Below are 26,023 nucleotides of genomic sequence, written 5' to 3'. Positions count from 1 at the left end.
CCTGCTACTCCAGTCTGTTTCTTGACTTCCTCCTTTTGTAGTCTGTGAATTAAATAGCTGATAGAGAACTCGGAGGCGTATTAAGCTATGGGAAATGTTGAAGATGAACTAAAGGAAAGAAGACATTTCAGATCCCCAGTCCTTTAGGAGATAGAAAAGCAAGTGAAGTCAAATATGAGGAACATCAGGAAAAGTAAGAAAGATCAGGAGATTAGAGGCTGTAATTAGAAAGAAGAAAAGAACGAGAGATAAGAGTAGGAGACTGATGACAAAGATGGGAATAGCAGCATTTAAGACTGCACTGTAGAACTTCACCAAGAAGAGTGAAGTGGGCAGGCCCCCAGTCCTAACAGGCAGCCAGCATCAGGCAGGTCAGCAGCAACAGGTGGCCATGATGCCGTCGCAGGTGGAATCCCTGAGGCAGGAACTCTGTCACATTGGCCTGAGGTGCACGGCGTAGATGGAAAACCAGCCAGTAAACCGGAGTACTAATGGTCTTTCCAAGCAGAGCGCAGCCCCAGACATGTTCACTAGAATTCAGCGAGGCAACTCATGCTAGTCAGGTCAGCAGCCCTCGAAATTGCCCTCAGGCTTGTGGGCAATGCTTACATTGTGCTAGCAGCACATTACTGCACTGCAAGCATTTAGTTCGTCAAAGTGTGTAGCTTCTGAAACATGCAGATAAATTAGGAAAGAAAATTGAAATTTTGTTATGTGATTTTTCTTAATGATTAGAGTGTGTTCTAAATAAATAGAAAAACAAATAGATTGCCAAAAACCGTGTTAATGGGCTTTTAATTCACAGGGTTAAGCACATAAAAAGTCAGTATATTGAAAGTTAAGGTTCTCATAGAAACATTGATTTGACAACATTATGCATACTAGGTGTGGGAGGTTTGTATTTTATAACATAAAAGCAGTAGTGAATATTATGAAATATTAAAAAATGCACGGTTAAAATAACAAATTCCGGGGGAAGTCATTAAACATGATTATGAGGAAAAATTGTTTTGCAACGTTCAAAGAAGGTTGTAAAATTTAATTTTAGAACATAATGCCTTCAAACTTTAAAAAATATTGCCAGTGGAAATTAATAATATTTTACCCAAAATGAATTTTCCAACACATTGTATATTTTGACATTAGTTTATGCCTCTCATTTGTCATCCAGATTTGACCCTAATATACTAAAAGAAGAACTGATTGGCCATTGGATGGCCTAGTTGATAAAGATTTTGGAGAGTGAAAATAAATTCAAGGATTTGAAATGTTAATTTTTTTAGTGTATAGAGAATGTGGACGATAGCTTACATGTCAGTAAGCCTGCAAGTGTACTAGTACTTTGTTTACATATTTGTTGCAGGAAGGAGGACCCCTTCTAGGGCCCAAAACTGGGCTCTTGTCTAACAGTCGGAAGTGAATTGTCCGAGGAGACACATGTGTTGACAAAGCAAGAGATTTTAGTGGGAAAGGGCACTGGGTGGAGAGCAGTAGGGTAAGGGAACCCAGGAGAACTGCTCTGCCGTGTGGCTCGCAGTCTCGGGTTTTATGGTGATGGGATTAGTTTCTGGGTGGTCTTTGGCCAATCACTGTAATTCAGAGTCTTTCCTGGTGGCACATGCATTGCTTAGCCAAGATGGATGCTAGCGAGAGGGATTCTGGGAAGTGGATGGACACTCAGTGTCTCCTTTAGACCTTTCCCGAACTCTTCCTGTTGGTGGTGGCTTATTAGTTCCGTATTCTTTATCAGGATGTCTGGTCATAAAACAACTCATGCAAATGGTTACTGTGGTGCCTGGCCAGGGTGGGCGGTTTCAATCAGTGTGCTTCCCCTAACATATTTGCCTTCTATGTACGTGTGCATACTATTTGCATGTATGCCTTATGGAAATTCCAATCAGACTATGCAAAATGTCTTATGTAGGTAGCATTGAAAAAGGAAGAAAGATGCTTAAAGCTTTCTCAGGAAAGGAAGTGTTCCGGGAAACAAATCCACAGCCTTGATATGTCTCACTTTTGGTTCTTACCTCACAAGCTGGACAGAGATCTCGGAACCTGACTTCTCCAACGGAGGAATACTGAGCGATAGGACTGAGTTCCTGTGGCTGTTTACTCTATAGACGATATACAGAAAACAAGAGTGGTGGACCCTCGCAATGACCCCTGGGAGGGTATCACCTCCCGATTTAATTAGAATTAAAGGCAAGAATGAAGGAAGAAAAATGACTATGTTACTAATATAATACTGATTCAATTATAGTCATTTCTCAATTATAATTAGTATTTAGTTATTCTAAGTAATAATAAAGATTTTCTGATCCTTGAAATCAGCCATTATTTGTTACAAATAATTTTTAACAAATGACAGCACCCTCCCCCCACAAAGGAGCAGATGATGAAAATATAAAAGTTAATTGACATTTTGCTAACATTTCTATTTTCCATTATATTTTATGTCATAGCAAAGCAGTCTACAGAACAATAGAGGTCCTTTCATGGAAGTGAGATATGTAAATTCCTGAGCTAGCAGACTCATGGCCCAATATTCAAACCACCTCTTCAAAGAGGGCACAATGGTCTGCATTTTTCACTGAAAAATCTATGCAGCCACATTCCATGACGATGAGCCCTTTATAAACTTGAAGAAAAGTGCTTTGTATGTTTCCTTTAATCTTAACCCCCTGCTATTTTCTGTTTCCAAACAAACAGAAGGACAAATGCAAACTGCCAACTCACAGGATGTACAAACAAGTGTTATTGAATATTCAAGAGTATGGTGGTATTTCTAAAATTCAGCAACAAATCACTTAGAGTCTTTCTTTTGTTTTCCTTATTCAGGCACCACAAGGCCACATAAGGAGGGTGAGGTCCCTGGAGTGGACTATATTTTCATCACTGTTGAAGATTTTATGGAATTGGAGAAAAGTGGTGCTCTCCTAGAAAGTGGGACTTATGAAGGTAAGCACAGCTGTACTGCTGAATTTATTTCTTGTTGCATCACATTTTTCTCTTTTGACTGAAATGCATTAGAACACCGCATTACTAAATTGCTATTGTTTTGGTTTGAAAGCTTTCATGAGGTCACTTTAGAAGAATATTTTATAAAGAAAATTTAAAATATATCTGGGTAAATTCTTCTTTTGAGATGCCAGTAGAAATATATATGTATGTTCCCACTGTAACCTTGTGTTACGGATATCCTGAGGGTAAATTGTGATCTTCAGCTAAAGTATCTTCATCTTTAGGTAGCATCTAAAGGACCACAGTGGAGAAGGCAATGGCAGCCCACTCCAGTACTCTTGCCTGGAAAATCCCATGGACGGAGGAGCCTGGTGGGCTGCAGTCCATGGGGTTGCTAAAAGTAGGACACGACTGAGCGACTTCACTTTCACTTTTCACTTTCATGCATTGGAGAAGGAAATGGCAACCCCCTCCAGTGTTCTTTTTTTTCCTCTCTCTCTCTTTTTTTAATTTTTATTATTTATTATTATTATTTTTTATTTTTACTTTACAATATTGTATTGGTGTTGCCATACATCAACATGAATCCGCCACAGGTGTACTCATGTTCCCACACCAGTGTTCTTGCCTGGAGAATCCCAGGGATGGGGGAGCCTGGTGGGCTGCCGTCTATGGGGTTGCACAGAGTCAGACACAACTGAAGTGACTTAGCAGCAAAGGACCACAGGGCTTGAGTTCCACAGTCCTGTAACTACTTCTGTGCAGTTTTCTCCAGTTACTTCATTTCACTTGCCTTCACTGGCCTCTCGTAGAAAATGATGGTGTAGGAAAAAATATGAACTGTGGATGAACTCCAAAGCTCTACCGCAAGTTTCCCTGCATGCCTGTGTCAAACATGAATGAATGAATCTAAAACCTTGAATGTGGGAAGTACCTTTTAGTAGAAAAAGCACTATAACGTAAGCCAGGATCTGCTTCAGTTCCCAACCTGGCTTTACTCCTTACCCACTGTGAACATTAAGTAACCCAGGTCGTGTCTGTGAACCTCAGTAGTCTTACCTGTAAAAGGATAATGACAGCATTGAAAAATACAAATAAATAACAACATAATTCCTTGTGTATGTTTTAGTAACATCTACAGGCATGTAATAGTTTATGTCTAATGAAATTACAGATCTGTGTCTGAACAGTGAGATTTTACTGGAGCTAGAAAGCAGTAGAAAATAATACTTTTATTCTTATACCACAGTATTGTATGTGTAAACTTTGCTTATATGTACTAAGAGGTCCAAAGATTAATCTAGTCTTACTGAACTATAACTAATAGTGTGTGATACTAAAAACAAAACTCATATGCATTGCTGCTTAACCCATCAAATATCAGAGGTCTACAGTGAGCAACTAGGTTTGTAACAGTTTGTTCACCTTTTTCCTCCTTCATTTACTTGTAAATGTCCAGTGGACTATAGTTACTTAAGAACTCAGTATTTTTAAGTTGTCAGAAGTATTATATTCTTGTTTTGCCTCACACTTCTATGGCAATTTAGGCTGAGACATGTGCCTAAGTTATAGCTTAGACATTAAGCTACTTATTGCCATGTTCATAGGAAATAAGCAGAAATACCTAGGAAAAGAAAATAATGTTATATTTGAATATTGTTTCTTTTTCTTGTCAAAAATGAATGATAGTGAAGATTGATTGAAAATATTGTATAATTTATTTTTATTGAAGTATAGTTGATTTAGAATATTATATTAGTTTCAGGTATACAGCATGATCAAATATTCTTATAGATTATACTCCATTGAGAGTTATTACAAGGTGATGGGTACAATTCCCTATGCTGTACAATATATTCTTGTTGCTTATCTATTTTATACATAGCAGTTAAATAAAAAGCTATGATGATCATATAAGATGCCTTAAGGTATATATGAAAAATGCCTATATAAATCATAGAAAATAATGATATCAAATGAATCAGAGTAAATTAACAATGAATTTTGTAGTATATTTTCCTGTGGACTTTGCAACATCATTCATTAGTTTCTATGTCTGCCAATAATAACACCTTGTATTTAGTTACCATATTTATGTAGCAAAGAACCTATGCCTTAGCAACCAAGATCATTCCAAGAGTAGTATGGTTAATAAATATGGCTTATTCTTTTGTTTTGTTAAGGATTGTATTAGTTATACAGAAGGTAAAAAATTAAATCAAATGTTCATATTAAACTTCTTGTATTTTCATGATTAACTAGATACCATGGAGTTTAATATCAATATTTTAGAATTAAAGCATAGCTTAAATTTTAGATTTCAGCTAAATTTTGAGGGAAATATCCTGAAACCACACAAACATAACTAAGTTTTGTTATGATTTAGGGTGGATTGTCCTGAATCTTCTTCAGACATTTTATTAGCACTGAGAGTAAAGTTGGCTAAATTGTTGCCAAATTGTTAATCACCTCCATGTTCATAGAGCTGATTTTTGAATAATGAGGCTGATTTACACATATGACTTCAGAGAATCATGGCTATTATTTATAAAAACACATTGTGTACTTGGATAAATAAGAATCTCTTAGGTTGTATAACCATCTGGGTGGACATGAATGGAGCATTCTCAAATCTCAGAATCTTCAGATTTTCCTATAGTTACAGCTGAGAAGTCAATAGAATTAGCATTCTAATAAAAATGACTCCTATTCCATCAGGATTAATCACAAGCTCCAAACTCAGAGCTACCAGAGTTATTTGTGTTATTAATGTGTTACCCATCATGGAAGCCTAGGGAATGCCTTTCCTGCTGTTGGTTCTTTCAGAATCTACTGCGTAGCAATCATGTTCTACTCAACTAGATAAAGACAGACCTCAGAGTTTTATGTTTATCAAACTTTCTTGTATCACTTTTTGGTAAGCTTTATTTAATAAAATGCCAGTTTCCCTGTTATATGTTCTCCCTTCCATACTATTTGGGCCATTGTTCTTCTTTCTTGCTAGACCATTCTCATGCCTTCTCATGCCTACTCTTCACAGCTCTCAGCCAGACAAGAAAATTCACTTCTGATATCTGTGAATCCACTAAAGAACTTAGAAAGAAACTGAGTTCCTCTCAGCTCAGACCTGTTAACTATATGGGATTCTTAAGACTGATATATTATATACTTTTGTCTTGTTGTCAGTAATTCTAATTTGACAAATTCTAGAATCTGTTCTTTGATTAGAAACTAGATTTTAGTTCTGCCTCTTAGATATTGGCTCAAAGTTCTTGCTCCAGAGGAATAATTCTATTATAATCAAAGGCTGCAAGAAAAGCTTTAATATGCTTGTACCATCATCTGCAGTTAGGCCACATAGCACGAGACAGCATTTTAGCAGATTCTTAAAGTTTTTTTCTGCATCACCAGCCCCCCATCTAGTATGAGCAACTTCTTTCAGTTTATTATACAACAGCTGCCAAATGGCCTTGCTTGTGAATGGCCCAAAGGACTTGACTCTAATGGAACATCAGGTGTTTGTAAAGACTCTTCCATGACTTGGATGATCTCATCTTCATCTTTTCATATTCAGTCAGGTTGAAAATTAAATTAATATGACAAGGCCTGGTTTCAGCCTGACATAACCTCAAGTAACAGGAGATAACACCATGAACCTTCATATCAGGACTGAAGTTATAGGCTTCATGTGAAACATAGATCACAGAGTTCTGTGGATGAATGCAGGCAGTTTTTCTGGGATTAAGGTCATCTGTGGGTATAAATGAGATACTGACAGGTAGAATTAAGTAAGTACATTTGATAGTCTAAAGGTTATGTATGCACTTTACAAAAGGAAGCAAAAGCCCTTGAGAACTGTCCAAAGTGCTGAATTACCCAGGTATCTAAACCCATGAATCCTTCCTGACTTACTTCCAGTGTTTGGAATGCTGCATTCGTGGTTTCACTGGCCACTCACACTGCCTCAGCCTGCATTCTAAATGTCATCATTAACTAAGCCCATGTCACTTGAGCTGCACCTAGACAATAATTTTATTTAATTTATCAAGTGAGATTATCCATGGTCATGTTCCAGAGCAGCAGTTCTGTTATAACGTTGAATATTGTATTTTGCTGTTCTGCTTTTAAAATGAAGCAAAGCTATTTTTCTATCTATTGAAGAAACCACTGGTCTTAAAGATTTTCTTAAAATGGACATAAGCTTGATTCCTTCCATTTTTAAGAGGACCAAATCAAACCCAGAAAGTTATTAGGGCATCTGACAGAATATAGTGAAAATACGACACTCACCTTCTCCTAATCATGGTATATGGACTTGCTGTTGTTCAGTTGCTCAGTTGTGTCTGGCTATTTGTGACACCATGGACTGTCACCTGCCGGCTTCCCTGTCCTTCATTATCTCCCAGAGCCTGCCCAAACTCATGTCCATTGAGTCAGTGATGTCATCCAACCATCTCATCCTCTATTGTCCCCCTCTTCTCCTACCCTCAATCTTTCCCAGCATCAGGGACTTTTCCTACAAGGCGGCTCTTCATATCAGGTGATCAATGTATTGAAGCTTCAGCCTCAGCATCAGTCCTTTCAATGAATATTCAGGGTTCATTTCCTTCAGGATTAACTGGTTTGATCTCCTTATTGTCCAAGGGATTCTCTAGAGTTTTCTCCAGCACCACAGTTCAAAAGCATCAATTCTGCAGCATTCAGCCTTCTTTGTGGTATAGCATATCCATTCATGACTAGTGGAAAAACCATAGCTTTGATTATACAGATATTTGTCAGAAAATTGATGCCTGTGCTTTTCAATATGCTGTCTAGGTTTGTCATAGCTTTTCTTCTAAGGAGCAAGCATCTTCTAATTTCATTACCCCAGTTTCCATCCACAGTGATGTCAGAGCCCAAGAAAATAAAGTCTGTCACTGTCTCCATTGTCTCTCCATCTACTTGCCACGAAGAGATGGGACCAGATGCCATGACTTTAGTTTTTTGAATGTTAAGTTTTAAGCCAGCTTTTTCACTCTCTTTCACTCACTTCTCTTTAGTTCCTTTTCTGTTTCTGCCGCTAGGTTGGTGTCATCTGGATATCTGAGGTTATTGATATTTCTCCTCACTTCAGTTCAGTCGCTCAGTCGTGTCCAACTCTTTGCGACCCCATGAATCGCAGCACGCCACGCCTCCCTGTCCATCACCAACTCCCGGAGTTCACTCAAACTCACGTCCATCAAGTCAGTGATGCCATCCAGCCATCTCATCCTCTGTCGTCCCCTTCTTTTCCTGCCCTCAATCCCTCTCAGCATCAGGGTCTTTTCCAATGAGTCATCTCTTCACATGAGGTGGCCAAAGTACTGGAGTTTCAGCTTTAGCATCCTTCCTTCCAAAGAACACCCAGGATGGATCTCCCTTAGAATGGACTGGTTGGATCTCCTTGCAGTCCAAGGGACTCTCAAGAGTCTTCTCCAACACCACAGTTCAAATGCATCAATTCTTCAGCACTCAGCTTTCTTCACAGTCCGGCTCTCACATCCATACCTGACCAATGGAAAAACCATTTCCCCTGGTAATGTTGATTCCAGCTTGTGCTTCATCCAGCCCAGCATTTTACATGATATACTCTGCATAGAAGTTAAATAAGCATAGTGACAATATACAGCCTTGCTCTACTCCTTTCCCAATTTGGAGCCAGTCTGTTGTTCAATGTCCAGTTCTAACTTTTGCTTTTTGATCTGTATACAGGTTTTTCAGGAGGCAGGTAAGATGGTCTGGTATTTCCATCTCTTTAAGAACTTTCCACAGTTTGTTGCGATCCACACAGTCAAAAACTTTAGAGTAGTCAGTGCAGCAGAAATAGATGTTTTTCTGGAATTCTCTTGCTTTCTCTGTGATCCAGCAGATGTTGGCAATATGACCTCTGGTTCCTCTTCATTTAAGCAGCATACCTAGTTCCTTAAACATTTTTACTACAAGGATTCTGAAAATCAAGTTTTTTCTAGCATTTGTACATAAATGAGTGCTATTCTTCCTATGACATATCACATATCACTCTAAAATTTTAAGTATGAAGGATAAATAATTTTCTAGAAAAATAAGCCAGTCACTCCTATGATGAGTGAGATACAATAAATTTTATCATTCAATTTCACTAGTTAAAGTTCACATCCACTTCTTTTAGCATTAACTGCTGCTGCTGCTAAGTCACTTCAGTCATGTCCAACTCTGTGCGACCCCATAGATGGCAGCCCATCAGGCTCCCCTGTCCCTGGGATCGATTCTCCAGGCAAGAACACTGGAGTGGGTTGCCATTTCCTTCTCCAATGCATGAAAGTGAAAGTGAAGTCACTCAGTTGTGTCTAACTCTTTGTGACCCCATGGACTGCAGCCCACCAGGCTTCTCTGTCCATGAGATTTTCCAGGCAAGAGTACTGGAGTGGGGTGCCATTGCCTTCTCTGTCACCATTAGCTAGGTACATGTATTATTGAAATTTGATCCTCTGTTTCCAGTCAAGATAGCATTGGTGTCTGAGGGATACTCAATCCAATGAAAAATCATTATTGGTAATATAAACAATCTTCAGAAACGCCATTCTTCTATAAATCCAACCTTCTATCCACTGAAATGTAAATATTTCCTGAAGAGCAGGTCAATGCTAAGATTGTTGTCATTCCAGTATACCAAAGAGAGAGAAATTTTTTTTTTCTCTTTCCTTTATATTCTGTTACAAGAGAAAATTTTTACTATGTAAATAATAGCCCCCAAAGCAACAGTAGATTCTTGGAGCTTGCAGTTAAAAGGGTCCAGCTGTTATTACATATTGTAACTTTTTTTTTCTTTTGAACATATTGTAACTTTTTTTTTTCTTTTTCTTTCTCTTGACAATTTTCCTATTGTGGAAGATTCTAAGCCATGCATTTTTGTGTTCACTTTAGGAACATTAAACATTTGCACATAAGGTTCACTACATGTTTATTTGACCAGTAAAGGAAAAACACATTTAGTGAAGTTTTACAGCCCTTTGAGATCTTATAATGTCAGAGGTTTTTTGTAAGTGATTCAATTTGTGTTCAAAGCTGTTTATAGAGAGTATATGGTTTTTGCATGCTGCTTTGCTCCTGTGTAAGTTACCAAGACTGAAAGTGTTATTGTGCATTAAAAGGTGATAAAATTCTCTTTTGGTTTGAGACTTTTATAAGCCCAGTCTTTTCAAAAATATATAATGCGAATGCCTATTTCTAAGTATTCTTTTTTTCCCAAGAGGGAGTACATGGGACAAACCAATAAAATAATTAACTAATTTAATATTATTATATAAATTATAACTTAAAAATGAAGTCATGGAAAATAAAATGACCTGTTTATTATTAATATTGCTTAAACTACAATATTAACCAGTTTCCATGTTGGTTCTATATGTTTTTGTTCAGCGTAGATGAAAGGATCAGGACCAACCTTTTTTGGAGTACATTATTAAAATAAAGCCAGTAATAATGGACATAAGACTTGCTTCTTTGATTCTCCTACAACCCACAATGATATTATCCAAAACTGTGATATTTGGGGTTTACTTAGAGTCCCTCAAGCTGCTTCCCTGGTAGCTCAGAAGTTAAAGCGTCTGCCTGCAATGCAGGAGACCCAGGTTCGATCCCTGGGTTGGGAAGATTCACCTGGAGAAGGAAATGGCAACCCACTCCAGTATTCTTGCCTGGAGAATCATGTGGACGGAGGAGCCTGGTGGGCTACAGTCCACGGGGTCGCAAAGAGTCGGACACGACTGAGCGACTTCACTTCACTTCACTTCCTCAAGCTTACGTGTTTAATTACAATGATTTTCTAACTCCTGTATACATCTCTTGTAAATTTTTATCTGAAACAAATTGAGATTTCATATGAAATAAATATCATGACATTCATATAGTGGGAAGAAAAAAATGCCTGACTTCAAATTTTTTACTTGTGTTTCTCTCCACTACTTAAACAAGCAGGACCTATTTGCCTTTGCTGATTGGGTAAATAGTTTCAAGACCCCTTTGAGTTGTTTTTCTGAGTGGGCACAAAATGGATAACAATATTGATAATAACTATTTTGTAATGTTTATGTGTATATTGATACATATTGAAAGATATTTCCTGTATCTTGCAATTCTATGACTTATCAAAAACAGTGCTAAGTGAAAATGTTAGTTGCTCAGACATGTCCGACTCTTTGCAGCCCTATGGACTCTAGCCTGCCACGCTCTACTATCCATGGGATTCTCTAGGCAAGAGTACTGGGATGGGTTGCCATTTCCTTCTCCAGGGGATCTTCCTGACCCAGGGATAGAACCCCGGTCTCTTACATTGAAGACAGCTTCTTTACCATCTGAGTCACCAGGAAATGCCAAAGACAGTACATTTACTCATTCCACAACATCAATTCTTGATCAAAGTGATTACAACAGTCTTCTACGTGAAAGTTCATGTTTCTCTAAAATAACATCAATATAGTGATGACCAGTGGCTCTTGTCATTAGTCTTCTATTAGACGCAAACATCTTCCAAAATGAGAAGTTTTATTTATTCCAGTTATTCTATGATGCCCTGATGTCCCTTTCCTGTCAAGCTTTTTTCAAACACTTATTTCGTACATTATTTGAAAACTATAACCTGTCATCCTACTTTACAAAAGCCAGTTTTGTATGTGAATTTCAAATCTGAAAAATAAAACTTTCTGAGACATCCTTTCCTTATATTTTCCATGTTTCTAATGTAAGAGATAGTAGGGTCTACAATCTGATTAACCATAGATTTGTTATTTCTCTCAGGGGGAATGAAAATCATTAAAATAGGAAAGCTGTGCATGCTCTAATTTTTGTTACTAACTACTTTATTTCAGAACAATGATTTCAATCTCCAACAAAGTTACAATAGATGTAGGTGGTTTTATGAATTGTTTTTATAAATTCTCATTCAGACTGTATATAAAACAATATCTGAAATTTTGAGGCTTCCATTGATCATGCTTGAAAATAGACAGATGTATTGAGTGCTTTGACTAAATATTAGTCAAACTGTGACTGAAGTGCCTGTGGGAGTGCGTAGTTGCTCAGTTGTGCCAACTCTTTGCAACGTTTAGACCTTAGCCTGCCAGGCTCCTCTTTCCATGGGATTTTTCAGGCAAGAATATTGGAGTGGGTTACCGTGTTCCTCCTCCAGAGGATCTTCCCCACCCGGGGATAGTACCTGCATCTCTTGTGTCTCCTGCATTGCTGGCTAAGACTTCTTTACCAGCTAAACCATCATTTCTCAAAAAATACCCTTTTGTCCCTATATTTGAAAACAGTCATGCTGTGTAGGATTCATTCCATACAAAAGTTCTTCCTTATCCAAGACTTTAAATTCTGGCAATTATGGAAAATTATTCATAAGATCAGGTTAAAATTTAATATGCTGAAGCAGTGAGTCCCTCTCTATACAGTTATCAGCTCTCTTAGATCTATTATGAGCTGTATATGTATGTATATAACAAGCAAATAAGATGAAGTTCAAGTAGTCAACATATCTTGTCTACATGGGAATTTTTTCATTAAAGTTTATTCTTAAATACTCTAAAATATGAATTTTTAAGGCCTGATTGAAAAATTGATAGTTGTTATTAAATTATAATAAAATATAAAATTTTACTCATGCTATCTTCAGCCTATTGAGGAGGGCATGGTAACCCACTCCAATATTCTTGCCTAGAGAATGGACACAGGAGCCTGGTGGGCTACAGACCATGGGGTCACAAAGAGTTGGACACAATTGAAGTGACTTAGCATGCACGTCTTTAGCTTATTTGCTATGCTGACCTCCTTTCTGTTCCTCAAATAGAAAAAGCACATTCTCACTTATTTGGGATCTTGAATTTGCCATTTCATTCTCCTAGACTTTGTTTTCAAAACACCTACAGCTATCCCTTTTTCTTATTCATGATATTCAACTAAGAATCTTCAGAAAACTCTTACCTGACAGCCTTATCCAAAATAACAGCTGCTGACATTCTTTGTTCCCTTCCTCTGATTATTTTCTCTATTGTACTGACTATAACTAAAAATACATCCTATGTCCATTTGTTTATTTGATTATTCTCAGTATCCACTCACTTGAATGTCACCTCCTCAAGAGGTTAAATAATTTGTTTGGATCACTGCTAATTACTGAGCTTAGTATGGTTTCTGGCTCTTAGGAAGCACTCAGTATAAGTTGAATGAATACCTAGGTTCCTTCCTCCAAGAAAGCAATGGGAATCCCTTAATTCCTACCTACAAGTTCAAACAGAATTGAAACTCTGGAACACATCCACTTCCTAATTCAAAATGCTCTAGGCCAGAAGTTTAGAGCTACAGCATCAATTTAGCTTCAGAACCTTTGTCCTTGATTCTCTAGTAGTATAATTTTAATCATTTTGTTCTTGCCTTAATTCTCATTATTTACCTCACGAGTCCCTGTTCTGAGTTCCTGAAGTTGTTTCTCTCTCAGTATCCTATAAACTTTAATACTTTCTCCAGAATTCATATCTTATCTTCCAGTGGCCTTTCTTCATAGTCTGATTTTCATCATAGTGATCTATTGTTTGTTAGATTACTCAATTCAAAGCCTACTAAACTTAGTCAACAAAACCATATCTTCCAGTAACCTTCCTGCAGTTCACCACGTCCACATCCCATGTTCTATTGACTGTAAGCCAAATACTTCTTAAACTAATGATAATACCCTGTCATATAATTTATGTCCTCAGAGGGTAAAATGTCTGCCTGCAATGCAGGAGACCCGAATTTGATCCCTGAGTCGGGAAGATCCCCTGGAGAAGGAAATGGCAACCCACTCCAGTATTCTTGCCTGGAGAATGCTATGGATGGAGGAGGCTGGTAGGCTACGGTCCATGGGGTCGCAAAGAGTCGGATATGAAGGAGCAACTTCACTTTCCTTTCCTTCCCTTTCATGATTGCTCTTTGTCAAAGTTTTATAATGACTATCTTGATTTTTCTACATCTGGTACAGAATGTCAGTGGAGAGGTGGAGAACCGAGGTAATGAAACCAAACAAATAGGAGAGGTAGAAAGGTTCTGTAATTTATGGTAAAATATAGCAGCGGATTGGAGGATGGAGACTCCTAGAGATAAGCACACTGATAACCTGACAGTGATTCAGGACAGGGGAAAAGTACAAAAACTGTACATATGAAATTTAAAAAAACAGTCATGTAGGATTATTTGTTATAGTAGGAGCACTTGTCAGTCTCCCCCAAAATAGCAGAGTATTTTGCAACCCAGCACAGCTACTGATTTTCCTTATAATGACCTTGAGCAAATCAAAAGTTAACATATGCAAAAAAGGTAATATTTGAGAAATATTTCCTTCAAAGGTGATTAAAATTTTAAAAGTTTGAGCTTCTAGTAGGGAAAGGCTAGACTATTCACCTAAATAGAATACTACACTCCCTAAAAATGCCAAGCAAATAGAATGCATATCTTGGTATAAAATATTTTAACTTCTATCTAGAAACAATTTATAATGTCAGTTCAAATTTATATTCAAATAAACACTTGATTAAACTGTCTATGATGAATTTATGAAAGTATTCAGTGAATGCAGACAAACCTGATGTTCTTATATGCCCCAAGTGTTCCAGACTTATATAAATATATTCTTAAAAATGACTAGATTGTAATGAAGTTGGAAACAACATATGCTTTGGACCTGATAATGATTGTAATTTTTTGAATATGTTAGATTTAAAATACACCTATAAATCTATTGGTGCACTTATTGTTGCTATATAGTTAGAAAGTCATGTCCACTTCTTTGAGGCCCCATGGACCGCAGCATGCCGGATTCTGCAGTCCTCCACTATCTCCTGGTTGTTGTTGTTCAGTCACTAAGTCATGTCCAGCTCTTTGCAACTCCATGGCTGCAGCACTCCAGGCTTCCCTGTCCTTCACTATCTCTGGGAGTTGGCTCAGATTCATGTTCAGTGAGTGGGTGATGCTGTATATCCATCTCATCCTCTTCTGCTTTCTTCTCCTTTGCCTTCAGTCTTTCCCAGAATCAGGGTCTTTTCTAGTGAGTCGGCTCTTTGTATCAGGTGGCCAGTCCTTCCAATGAATATTCATTGTTGATTTCCCTTAGGAATAACTGCTTTGTTCTCCTTGTAGTCCAGGAACTCTCAAGTGTCTTCTCTAGCACCACAAGTCAAAATCATCACTTCACTGCTCAGACTTCTTTATGGTCCAACTCTCACATCTGTACATGACTGGTGGAAAAACCATAGCTTTTACTATGCAGACCTTTGTCAGCAAAGTGATGTCTCTGCTTTTTAATATGCTGTCTATGTTTGTCGTAGCTTTCATCCTATTACTCATAACTTCATGGAGTTATGCAAGCCCCTTCACCATGACAAAGTTGTGATCCATAAAAGGAATTGGTTCATTACCAAACTGTTAAAAATGAATGTGTTAATAAACTGCAAATTTACAGATTCATCCAATCATTTTTAAAAATCTTAACATACTAGTTGTAGATTTTTTTTTTCACTTTTTGAAATACTCATCTGTCCTCTAGGAATCTTATGAGTGATAGCTGCAGGCTACTTTTTCAAAGCCTCTATTTACAATTGGGAAGGAAATGATACAACATTATCTTGGCTTATTTTCATGAAAAGTTCACTTTCAGAGAGTGTTATATATATTCATCTTAGAAGCAAAATGTTGATCAGAAGTTAAAGATATTTTGCACTGGGAAGCTTTCTTGCAGCATTATGTTATCATGTTTTCCCTTCATTTTCTTGGTTCTGCCTTTGTACTAAACTTCACTATAGTAGTTTTCTTGCTTGTTTTCCTTTTACTGTTTAGCTCCTGTCATATTGTTATTCTCTCAGAATTTATTTTCTTTTTACTGATCTTTCAAGGGTTTTTACCAAAATCTCACTGACTTTATTCTCTTTCTTATTCTTGCTTTGTTTATCTTCTGATTTCTCCTGAAAATTGAGAACCCTTAATGGATTCTCTACTATATTCCTACTTTATGTCCTAAAAATCCTCCCTTTTGGGGATATGCTGCAGTTTTACTTCAAATGGTATTAAAAATTGGTGCTGACTCTTACATCTTATTATTTTTTTACCTGTATAGCTACAAGGAACAACGATGAGAATAATACAGATATTTATAAATGTCTCCACAAAGCAATGACTTGTTGAATAGAGTGGAAATTTAACTAAAATGACTTCTCAGTCCTGTGTAGGAAGCAGCAATGTTTTAGAATTGGGTGTGCTCATGTAAGTTTTTTTCAAAGATGAGTTATATGGTTTGGCAGGGTATTTATCTAAAAACAGATGTAATTTATCCCAATTCACTATACTTTTCATGTTACTCAATAAGCTCTATGGTGTACTAGAATCTGCCCTCTTCCCAAATGGGTCTTATATACTTAATATTTGCTTGAATAGAGAAAAATATTTCAATGGATATTTTATCTCATTTTCTCTTTATAATATAAAACTATATCCCTCTAGTTTAGAAAATATAACATTTTCTTCTTTTATTATTCTTTCATCTTAAAATTCTTGTTTCATTATCTAGGCAGGCCTTCTTTGTAGTAATCAGAAGGCTTTGGGGGGAGTAAAAATGTTTCTGACTATATGAAAATATTGAGCTAACAAAAGAAGAGATGTACTTTGTTTTCATTTAGTCTTTATTACTATTTTATTCTTTAAAATTTTACTTCATTTCTAAACCATCCCTTGTTGATGCTTATTCTCAGCTAAATACACCCCATATAGTTCTTGTCACTTATTACTTTCTATTCTTGGGTATTCTTGTAATTATCATTCATTTAATTCTATTATATTGGAACTTGAGACCACACTTGCTGCTTGATAGACTCCAATAACTTCTTATTACAAAATTGGATTCAGAAATATTACTTAATAAAATTGTTTGTATTCTTCCAACATGATTTTGCAGTAACTTGAAAAATATTTTGTTACATGTTTCATTTAAATTTTGCATAAATTTAATGGCTCCTCTAGTAATGAAAAAATACATTGTCATCTACTTTTCATAAACAATAGAAGAAGTAGAAATCATACAGGAGAGCAGATCATTTCCAAGAGAAAGACAGTAGATCACAGCTGCCTCAAAACAAGAGAGTATTGATCAAGATCTTGCCAAAGATAACAAAATACGTTAAATATGAGCATGAAAATACTGAGACAGAAGGTTGAGAAGCTAGAATTTGGATTGTAAAGAGAAGCTGCTGTGGGAGGGGACTGTTGGGCTGCTACAGAGAGAACTAACTTTAACAGGCCTTGCTGAGGCATGATGGATTCCAATCCTAAAACAGTCATTGACAACTTTTTTGGCTAGCAATCTGCTTTCAAGTATGAGAAATGTTAGCAGTGTACTTGAAGGAATTAAAAAGAAGTATAATACTGCAGTGTTCAAAACTGGGTGATTGTCTGATAGAGTTGTTTGCCTCCCAGGCTACATCTGTGTGTTCCAGAAAGTTCTTATCTCTTTGACGTCAGCAAAACCATATCACCATCGCATTTCTGAAAAATAAATTCTATAAATGTATTATAATGTAGAGGATAGTTAGTGAAAGATTTTAGTACTCCAGGGGAACAAGGCATTGATGGGGAACATCTGTGGCCTCAGTTCAGTTCAGTCGCTCAGTCGTGTCCGACTCTTTGTGACCCCATGAATCGCAGCACGCCAGGCCTCCCTGTCCATCACCATCTCCCGGAGTTCACTCAGACTCTCGTCCATCGAGTTGGTGATGCCATCCAGCCATCTCATCCTCTGTCATCCCCTTCTCCTCTTGCCCACAATCCCTCCCAGCATCAGAGTCTTTTCCAATGAGTCAACTCTTCTCATGAGGTGGCCAAAGTATTGGAGTTTCAGCTTTAGCATCATTCCCTCCAAAGAAATCCCAGGGTTGATCTCCTTCAGAATGGACTGGTTGGATCTCCTTGCAGTCCAAGGGACTCTCAAGAGTCTTCTCCAACACCACAGTTCAAACGCATCAATTCTTCGGTGCTCAGCCTTCTTCACAGTCCAACTCACATCCATACATGACCACTGGAAAAACCATAGCCTTGATTAGATGGACCTTAGTCGGCAAAGTAATGTCTCTGCTTTTGAATATGCTATCTAGGTTGGTCATAACTTTTCTTCCAAGGAGTAAGTGTCTTTTAATTTCATGGCTGCAATCACCATCTGCAGTGATTTTGGAGCCCAGTAAAACAAAGTCTGACACTGTTTCCACTGTTTCCCCATCTATTTCCCATGAAGTGATGGGACTGGATGCCATGATTTTCGTTTTCTGAATATTGAGCTTTAAGCCAACCTTTTCACTCTCCACTTTCACTTTCATCAAGAGGATTTTTAGTTCCTCTTCACTTTCTGCCATAAGGGTGGTGTCATCTGCATATCTGAGGTGATTGATATTTCTCCCAGCAATCTTGATTCCAGCTTGTGTTTCTTCCAGCCCAACATTTCTCATGATGTTCTCTGCATATAAGTTAAATAAGCAGGGTGACAATATACAGCCTTGATGTACTCCTTTTCCTATTTAGAACCAGTCTGTTGTTCCATGTCCAGTTCTAACTGTTGCTTCCTGACATGCATACAGAGTGCTCAAGAGGCAGGTCAGGTGGTCTGGTATTCCCATCTCTCTCAGAATTTTCCACAGTTTATTGTGATCCACACAGTCAAAGGCTTTGGCATAGTCAAGAAAGCAGAAATAGATGTTTTTCTGGAACTCTCTTGCTTTTTCCATGATCCAGCAGATGTTGGCCATTTGATCTCTGGTTCCTCTACCTTTTCTAAAACCAGCTTGAACGTCAGGAAGTTCACAGTTCACGTATTGCTGAAGCCTGGCTTGGAGAATTTTGAGCATTACTTTACTAGCATGTGAGATGAGTGCAATTGTGCGGTAGTTTGAGCATTCTTTGGCATTGCCTTTCTTTGGGATTGGAATGAAAATTGACCTTTTCCAGTCCTGTGGCCACTGCTGAGTTTTCCAAATTTGCTGGCATATTGAGTGTAGCACTTTCACAGCATCATCTTTCAGGATTTGAAATAGCTCTACTGGAATTCCATCACCTCCACTAGCTTTGTTCATAGTGATGCTTAATAAGCATCACTTGACTTCATATTCCAGGATGTCTGGCTCTAGATGAATGATCACACCATCGTGATTATCTGGGTCATGAAGATCTTTTTTGTACAGCTCTTCTGTGTATTCTTGCCACCTCTTCTTAATATCTTCTGCTTCTGTTAGGTCCATACCATTTCTGTCCTTTATCAAGCCCATCTTTGCATGAAATGTTCCCTTGGTATCTCTAATTTTCTTGAAGAGATCTCTAGTCTTTCCCATTCTGTTCTTTTCCTTTATTTCTTTGCATTGATCACTGAAGAAGGCTTTCTTATCTCTTCTTGCTATTCTTTGGAACTCTGCATTCAGATGCTTATATCTTTCCTTTTCTCCTTTGCTTTTTGCTTCTCTTCTTTTCACAACTATTTGTAATGCCTCCCCAGACAGACATTTTGGTTTTTTTGCATTTCTTTTCCATGGGGGTGGTTGATCCCTGTCTCCTGTACTATGTCACGAACCTCATTCCATAGTTCATCAGGCACTCTATCTATCAGATCTAGGCCCTTAAATCTATATCTCACTTCCACTGTATAATCATGAGGGATTTGATTTAGGTCATACTGAATGGTCTAACAGTTTTCCCTACTTTCTTCAATTTGAGTCTGAATTTGGTAATAAGGAGTTCATGATCTGAGCCATAGTCAGCTCCTGGTGGTGTTTTTGTTGACTGTATAGAGCTTCTCCATCTTTGGCTGCAAAGAATATAATCAATCTGATTTCGGTGTTGACCATCTGGGGATGTTCATGTGTAGAGTCTTCTCTTGTGTTGTTGGAAGAGGTTGTTTGCTATGGCCAGTGCATTAGCAGTTCTGGATATTTATAATGGAGATGAATGAAAACATACACTTGAAAAGACTGCTGCATCCCCATATTTATTGTACCAAATTTACAATAGCCAAGGTATACAGAAACAATGTAAGTATTCATTTATGTAAGAATGGATGAAAAAATTGAGATACACAGACAAGCACACAGACATACATATACACATACAGTGGAATTTTATTCAGTCATAAAAAATAGCAAAATCTTGGCCATTCACAGCAACATGGATGAAACTTGAGGGCACTATGCTAAATGAAGTGAGACAAAGACAAAAGTTGTATGAATTCCCTTATATGTGTAACCTAAAGAAAAGTGTATCTAAACATAATAAAAGCAACCAAACAAGCTAATAGATAGAGAACAGATTGGTGGTTGCCAGATACTGGGGTTGCTGGTGGAAAAAAATGGCTGAAGAAGTCGAAAGGTTTATATATATATATATATATATATGTATCTCTCCATAGAGTGAGCAATAATTACTTTTGCAAGACAGAAATCAAAGAAAGAAGAGAACAAAGATTTATTGGCTTAATCTTTTCTGTTGTAATCATTTTTTAAAAGCGATTTAACTTTTTTTTAATATAAATGTATTTATTTTAATTGGAGGCTAATTACTTTACAATATTGTATTGATTTTGCCATACATCGACATGAATCCACCACTGGTATACACGTGTTCCTCATCCTGAACCCCCCCTCCCACCTCCCTCCCCATACCATCCCTCTGGGTCATCCCCATGCACCAGCCCCACGCATCCAATATCATGCATCAAACCTGGACTGGCAATTCATTTCACATTTGATAATATACATGTTTCAATGCCATTCTCCCAAATCATCCCACCCTTGCCCTCTCCCACAGAGTCCAAAATACTGTTCCATACATCTGTGTCTCTTGCTGTCTCGTATATAGGGTTATTGTGACCATCTTTCTAAATTCCATATATAGGCATTATTATATTATATTGGTATTTTTCCTTCTGGCTTACTTCACTCTGTATAATAGGCTCCAGTTTCATCCACCTCATTAGAACTGATTCAAATGTATTCTTTTTAATGGCTGAGTAATACTCCATTGTGTATGTGTACCACAGCTTTCTTATCCATTTGTCTGCTGATGGACATCTAGGTTGCTTCCATGTCCTGGCTATTATAAACAGTGCTGCAATGAACATTGGGGTACACGTGTCTCTTTCTGGTTTCCTCGGTGTGTATGCCCAGCAGTGGGATTGCTGGGTCATATGGCTATTCAATTTCCAGTTTTTTAAGGAATCTCTACACTGTTCCCCATAGTGGCTGTACTAGTTTGCATTCCCACCAACAGTATAAGCGAGTTCCCTTTTCTCCACACCCTCTCCAGCATTTATTGCTTTAGACTTTTGGATACCAGACATTCTGACTGGTGTGAAATGGTACCTCACTGTGGTTTTGATTTGCATTTCTCTGATAATGAGTGATGTTGAGCATCTTTTCATGTGTTTGTTAGCCATCTGTATGTCTCCTTTGTAATCATTTTTTTAATGTGTCTTTCCAATTGGACTTTAAGCCCTTTGCATCAGGGAGAGCTTCTTGTTTATATGTGTAGACCTAGATCCCATAGTAGCTGGCACACAGTAATCAATAAATAGCCTTGGAAGGTGGGACAAAAAAAGAATTAACCAGCAAAATATATACAGGGCTCCTACATTTTTTTAGTTTACACGTGTAAAGGAATTCATATAATTAAGGGAAGCAAAAAGTAAAACCAAAAATACAGGCAACTCAATTTATAATAGTTCAATTTAAATAACTCGATTTAAAAATGGGTTATGGACTTAAATGGGACTTGCCTGGTGGCCCAGATGGTAAAGCATCTGTCTACAATGCAGGAGACCTGGGTTCAATCTCTGGGTCAGGAAGATCTCCTGGAGAAAGAAATGGCAACCCACTCCATTGTTCTTGCCTGGGAAATCCCATGAATTGAGGAGCCTGGTAGGCTACAGTTCATGGGGTCACAAAGAGTTGGACATGACTGAATGACTTCACTACTACTACTATGGACTTAAGTAGATGTTTTTTCCCAAAGAAAACATGCAAATGGCCAACAGGTATATAAACAAATGCTGAATATCACTAATCAGTAGGGATATGCTTGACTGCTAATGAATGGACTATGTGGTGTGGGGTTTATACAGAGGACTTTTGATACAAATAAATAACAACATTAAGTATCTCTGGCTTTTGACAACTGTTAATACTAGGACTGCCAGATTTGGGAAATGGACCCTACAACTGGACACTAGATTACATTCTCAGCTCACTCTCCTTCTTTAGGCCATTCATTCCAAGTTCAAAGTTCTCTGCAGTAGTATCTCTGCTTGACTGATACTGGGTTGCATGACTATACCATAACTGCCCGCATTCAGGCTGATTTTGTTTTCATACATCTGCAGTGGGAGGTTAAGTGCTCACAAAGCTCTTTCTCACAATGCTTACAAAAAGGTGGATTTCTCAAACAGAGGAAAACATTAAAATGCTGGACAAACAGTAAAATTCGTCACTGTTGGGGCAACAGTCTTGCCCACCTCCAGAATTATAGACCTGAGAAAGGACAAAGGTTTTTGTAAGAGGTTTGTTAAAAAAAAAAAAACTGATATTTGGGCTTTTATTGTTAATTTAATTCCATTAGTATTCAAGGGCTTGAGAGGCCTTAGAAAATGTGTACTACATTTACAAATATGTATAAAAGATGGAGAAGGGAGTAAAAATTTAAAATTAAAAATGGTGAAATCTTTTTTGATAGAAGAAACAGCCCACATATATGAAAACAAATGCAAAGAAAGCAGAAGATGTCAAGGAAATTATGGGTGGGGTATATTAAGCAGAATCCAAGGGCATGTAAACTGCAAGACAAGGGGAAATTTTATAGAGCAGTCATTTTACCTATATTTTAAAACTTTATTGATGCCATAAAATCCAGACCCTATAAACCTGAATTCTTCATTAAAATTAGGCTGTCACATGCAAAGACAAATTGAACTGAGATGTAAAAGAGGAACTAGAGGTAAACTAGTAAACTAGTAACATTTTAGAGAATGTTTGCATAAATAGCATTTTAGAAAATATTTCAAAACTAGCATATAATGAAAAACATCTAAGAGAAAATAGTGCAGACTTTGGAATATTTTACATATGCAGAAGAAATACTGTATATCAACTATGTCTGTCCCTGTTTCTGTCTCTCTCCGTCTCTCCCTCAGTTGATCACTCTGTCTCTTTCACCCTCTCCCTCTCTTCCTGGTTCAATTCTGTGCTTATAATCTTTACTCATTGTGTATTACTCGCTTTTACTTATACTTATTGCTCTGCCTTGGCGTCACAAAGTTGTTTAGTCTTAATCCTTTTTTTCTCAGTCTTTATATACACCATTCAATTTGACTCCTGCTGAATCTGTAGTCCCAACTCCCCAACTCAGACCTACAGCCTCCATCTGTATTGTGCTTCAAAAAGACATAAACTAAAATTGAGCACATAGCCATCTCCTCAAAACTTCTATCCCATCTGTAATCCCAATATCATTCAGTATCATACCTATTAACTCAGTTGCTAAAGTCAGAAACCAAGAAGCCATCCTGATTCCCCACAACATTCAGATAATCAAGTCCTTCCAGTTCTAACCCCAAAATAATGTCTTCTTAATGTGTCCCCTCTGGTCTACTGGCCTAGTCTCAATGTCCCTGTCACTTCATAGTCTCACCATCTCAGAGAATAGAGAATGTGTCCTTACTGGTTTTCCTTTCTTGGTGCTAGAATAATCTCATTTCCTCATCTAATCATGTTACTTCTCTGCTCAAATAACTTCCACCAGCTTCTCCATAAAATTCTTTTTATGCTGTAGAATATGGCCCCTCTCACTCCTGGCAGTCTCACCACCACCACCACCGCGCCCCCTTCCCTTCACTGAGTTCTCCCAGGAAATGCAAATTCCTTGAAGTTGTCCTAAATTAGTTCATTCGTACTCACCAACATGCCTTTGTGCTTGGATGTCCCTCTGCTCTCCTCCTAGTCTACCTGGTGAAATTCTATTCCCCAGTATGTTTTACTCTATGTGCCCACCTACAGTCTTCATCATAGTAATTATAGAGTTACAATATTTTGATTGTTAGTTTTTTGTCTCTTTACTAGACTGTTAAACCCCTAGTGCATAGTAGGACGTAAGTAGGTATTATGAATCTTACCATCAGAATGGTCAAATAACATTTCACTGTGTCATTTTATATGTTAACCAGTATTAGGGCCATTCTATCTCTATAAAGGATCATGTTTCAGTGTGTATACCTTAGTGAATAAGTATTTATCCATTCATTTGCTTATGTTAGAATGCTAAGAGGCACTCATGACATATCCTTATTCCTCACCTCCATATCCATTTTAGCACCAGAGTATATCAGCTTTACTTTCTAAACATTGTTTGGATCATTCTGTTTCTCTTCAGTTCCACCATTACTATCAGTCTAGTGTAAGATACAGTATTTCTTCCTGGACTGCTGCAATCAGTCTCTGAAGTAGTTTATTTACGTTTAGTCTGGACTTTCTCCCTCCAGTTTTCACACTGCATCCAGAGTTATCAGTTCAAAATGCAAAGCCAGCTTTACTTCCCTTCTGTTGTTCCTTTCTCTCTACTGTCACACATGTACTTACAGAAAACCGTGGATTCATGGTTGAGCTTTACTCTTGAGAATAAGGAGAATAAGTAATTGGAGACTATTTGATTTCCCATCTTTGAAAGTATAGATTCATAGAACATGATGGGGACACATGAAGTGTTATGTAACATGAGCAGCAGATTATATGTACTCCTAGCAACATGAATGGTTCTCAATAAGGACATGGTTGAAAAAATAAGAAACTAAATAAGATCTATAGCAAATACCATTTACATGAATTTAAATGTATTCAAACAAAACAGGATCAGCAAAGATATATTCAAGTGCAAGTGCATGTTTCTTATACTTCTTGCTCCTATTCCCTGCATCATTTTTTTTCCCTGTAGCACTTAACATCTAACCAAATATATTTTACTTATTTATACCGGCCTCTGTCTTCTTTATCCTAAACGTAGACTTCATAAGGATTTAAATGTATTTGGTTTACTGTTACCTTCCCAATTCCTAGAGTGGTGTATGGCACAGGGAATGGGTGCTCAATAAATATTTAGTCTACTGAATGAATTTTCATTCAGTACATTAGAATATTTGTCTAGTCTAATGAACAGATTTTCATTCAGTATATTAGAATATTTGTCCATGGTGATATGTGGAATAATGGAATTCAGTGTAAGGGGAAAAAGTCAGTAAATCAGTCAATTTAAACAAACTAACAATAAAGGGGAGACCAAAATCCTTGGCATGACCCTCAAACCCTTCAGGTTCTAGTTTATGTATGTATGCTAAGTTGCTTCAGTCATGTCTGACTCTTTGCGACCCTATGAACTATAGCCTGCAAGGCTAATCTGTCCGTGGGATTCTTCAGACAAGAATACTGGAGTGGGTTGCTATTCCTTCCTTCAGGGGATCTTCCCAACCTAGGGATCACATCCACATCTCTTATGTCTCCGGCATTGGCAGGCAGGTTCTTTACCATTCACGCTACCTAGGAAGCTCCTCTAGTTGGTACCTATCTCTAGAGCACTGTCATCTTTTGACAGGCTCTTCCTGCCCGCCAGGTATCTCCCAGCCCACAGATACCTGCTCCCAGTTCTCTAAATGCACCTTATTTCCTGACACTTTAGGATCATCATTCCTATCATCCTGTTTGTCTAAAGAACTTTTCCTACCCATATTCCCCTTTCCCCAATAGTTCTTTGCCTAGTGAAATCCTACTGATCCTTTTAGACACCTGCTCAAGGGCCACTTCTTCAAGAAACCTTTCTTGGCTCCTTTAGTCTGTAATGCTGCCATGAAAATCCTATGCCTGCATACATGCATGCCAAGTCACTTCATTTGGAGTCCTGTAATCAATCTTATTTCTTCTGGATGTCTAGATAGGTAGATGGATGGATGGATAGATACATTTGCTCTTGGGCTCAGTCA

At 37.6% G+C, this 26,023-nt stretch overlaps 1 protein-coding gene across 2 annotated transcripts in view; it reads left to right on the top strand.

Annotated features, from left to right (window-relative positions):
- The window catches only part of MAGI2 (membrane associated guanylate kinase, WW and PDZ domain containing 2), a 1,495,474-nt gene that overhangs the window by 835,886 nt on the left and 633,565 nt on the right, over positions 1–26,023 (top strand). For both annotated transcript variants that reach the window (XM_018047275.1, XM_018047276.1), the window contains exon 3: positions 2,839–2,958. In XM_018047275.1, coding sequence (XP_017902764.1) covers positions 2,839–2,958 — 120 coding nt within the window. The remainder of the gene's footprint in view (positions 1–2,838; positions 2,959–26,023) is intronic.

Source organism: Capra hircus, chromosome 4, assembly GCF_001704415.2.
Source record: "Capra hircus breed San Clemente chromosome 4, ASM170441v1, whole genome shotgun sequence".
NCBI lineage: Eukaryota > Metazoa > Chordata > Mammalia > Artiodactyla > Bovidae > Capra > Capra hircus.
This window is presented reverse-complemented; position numbering and strand designations above follow the sequence as displayed.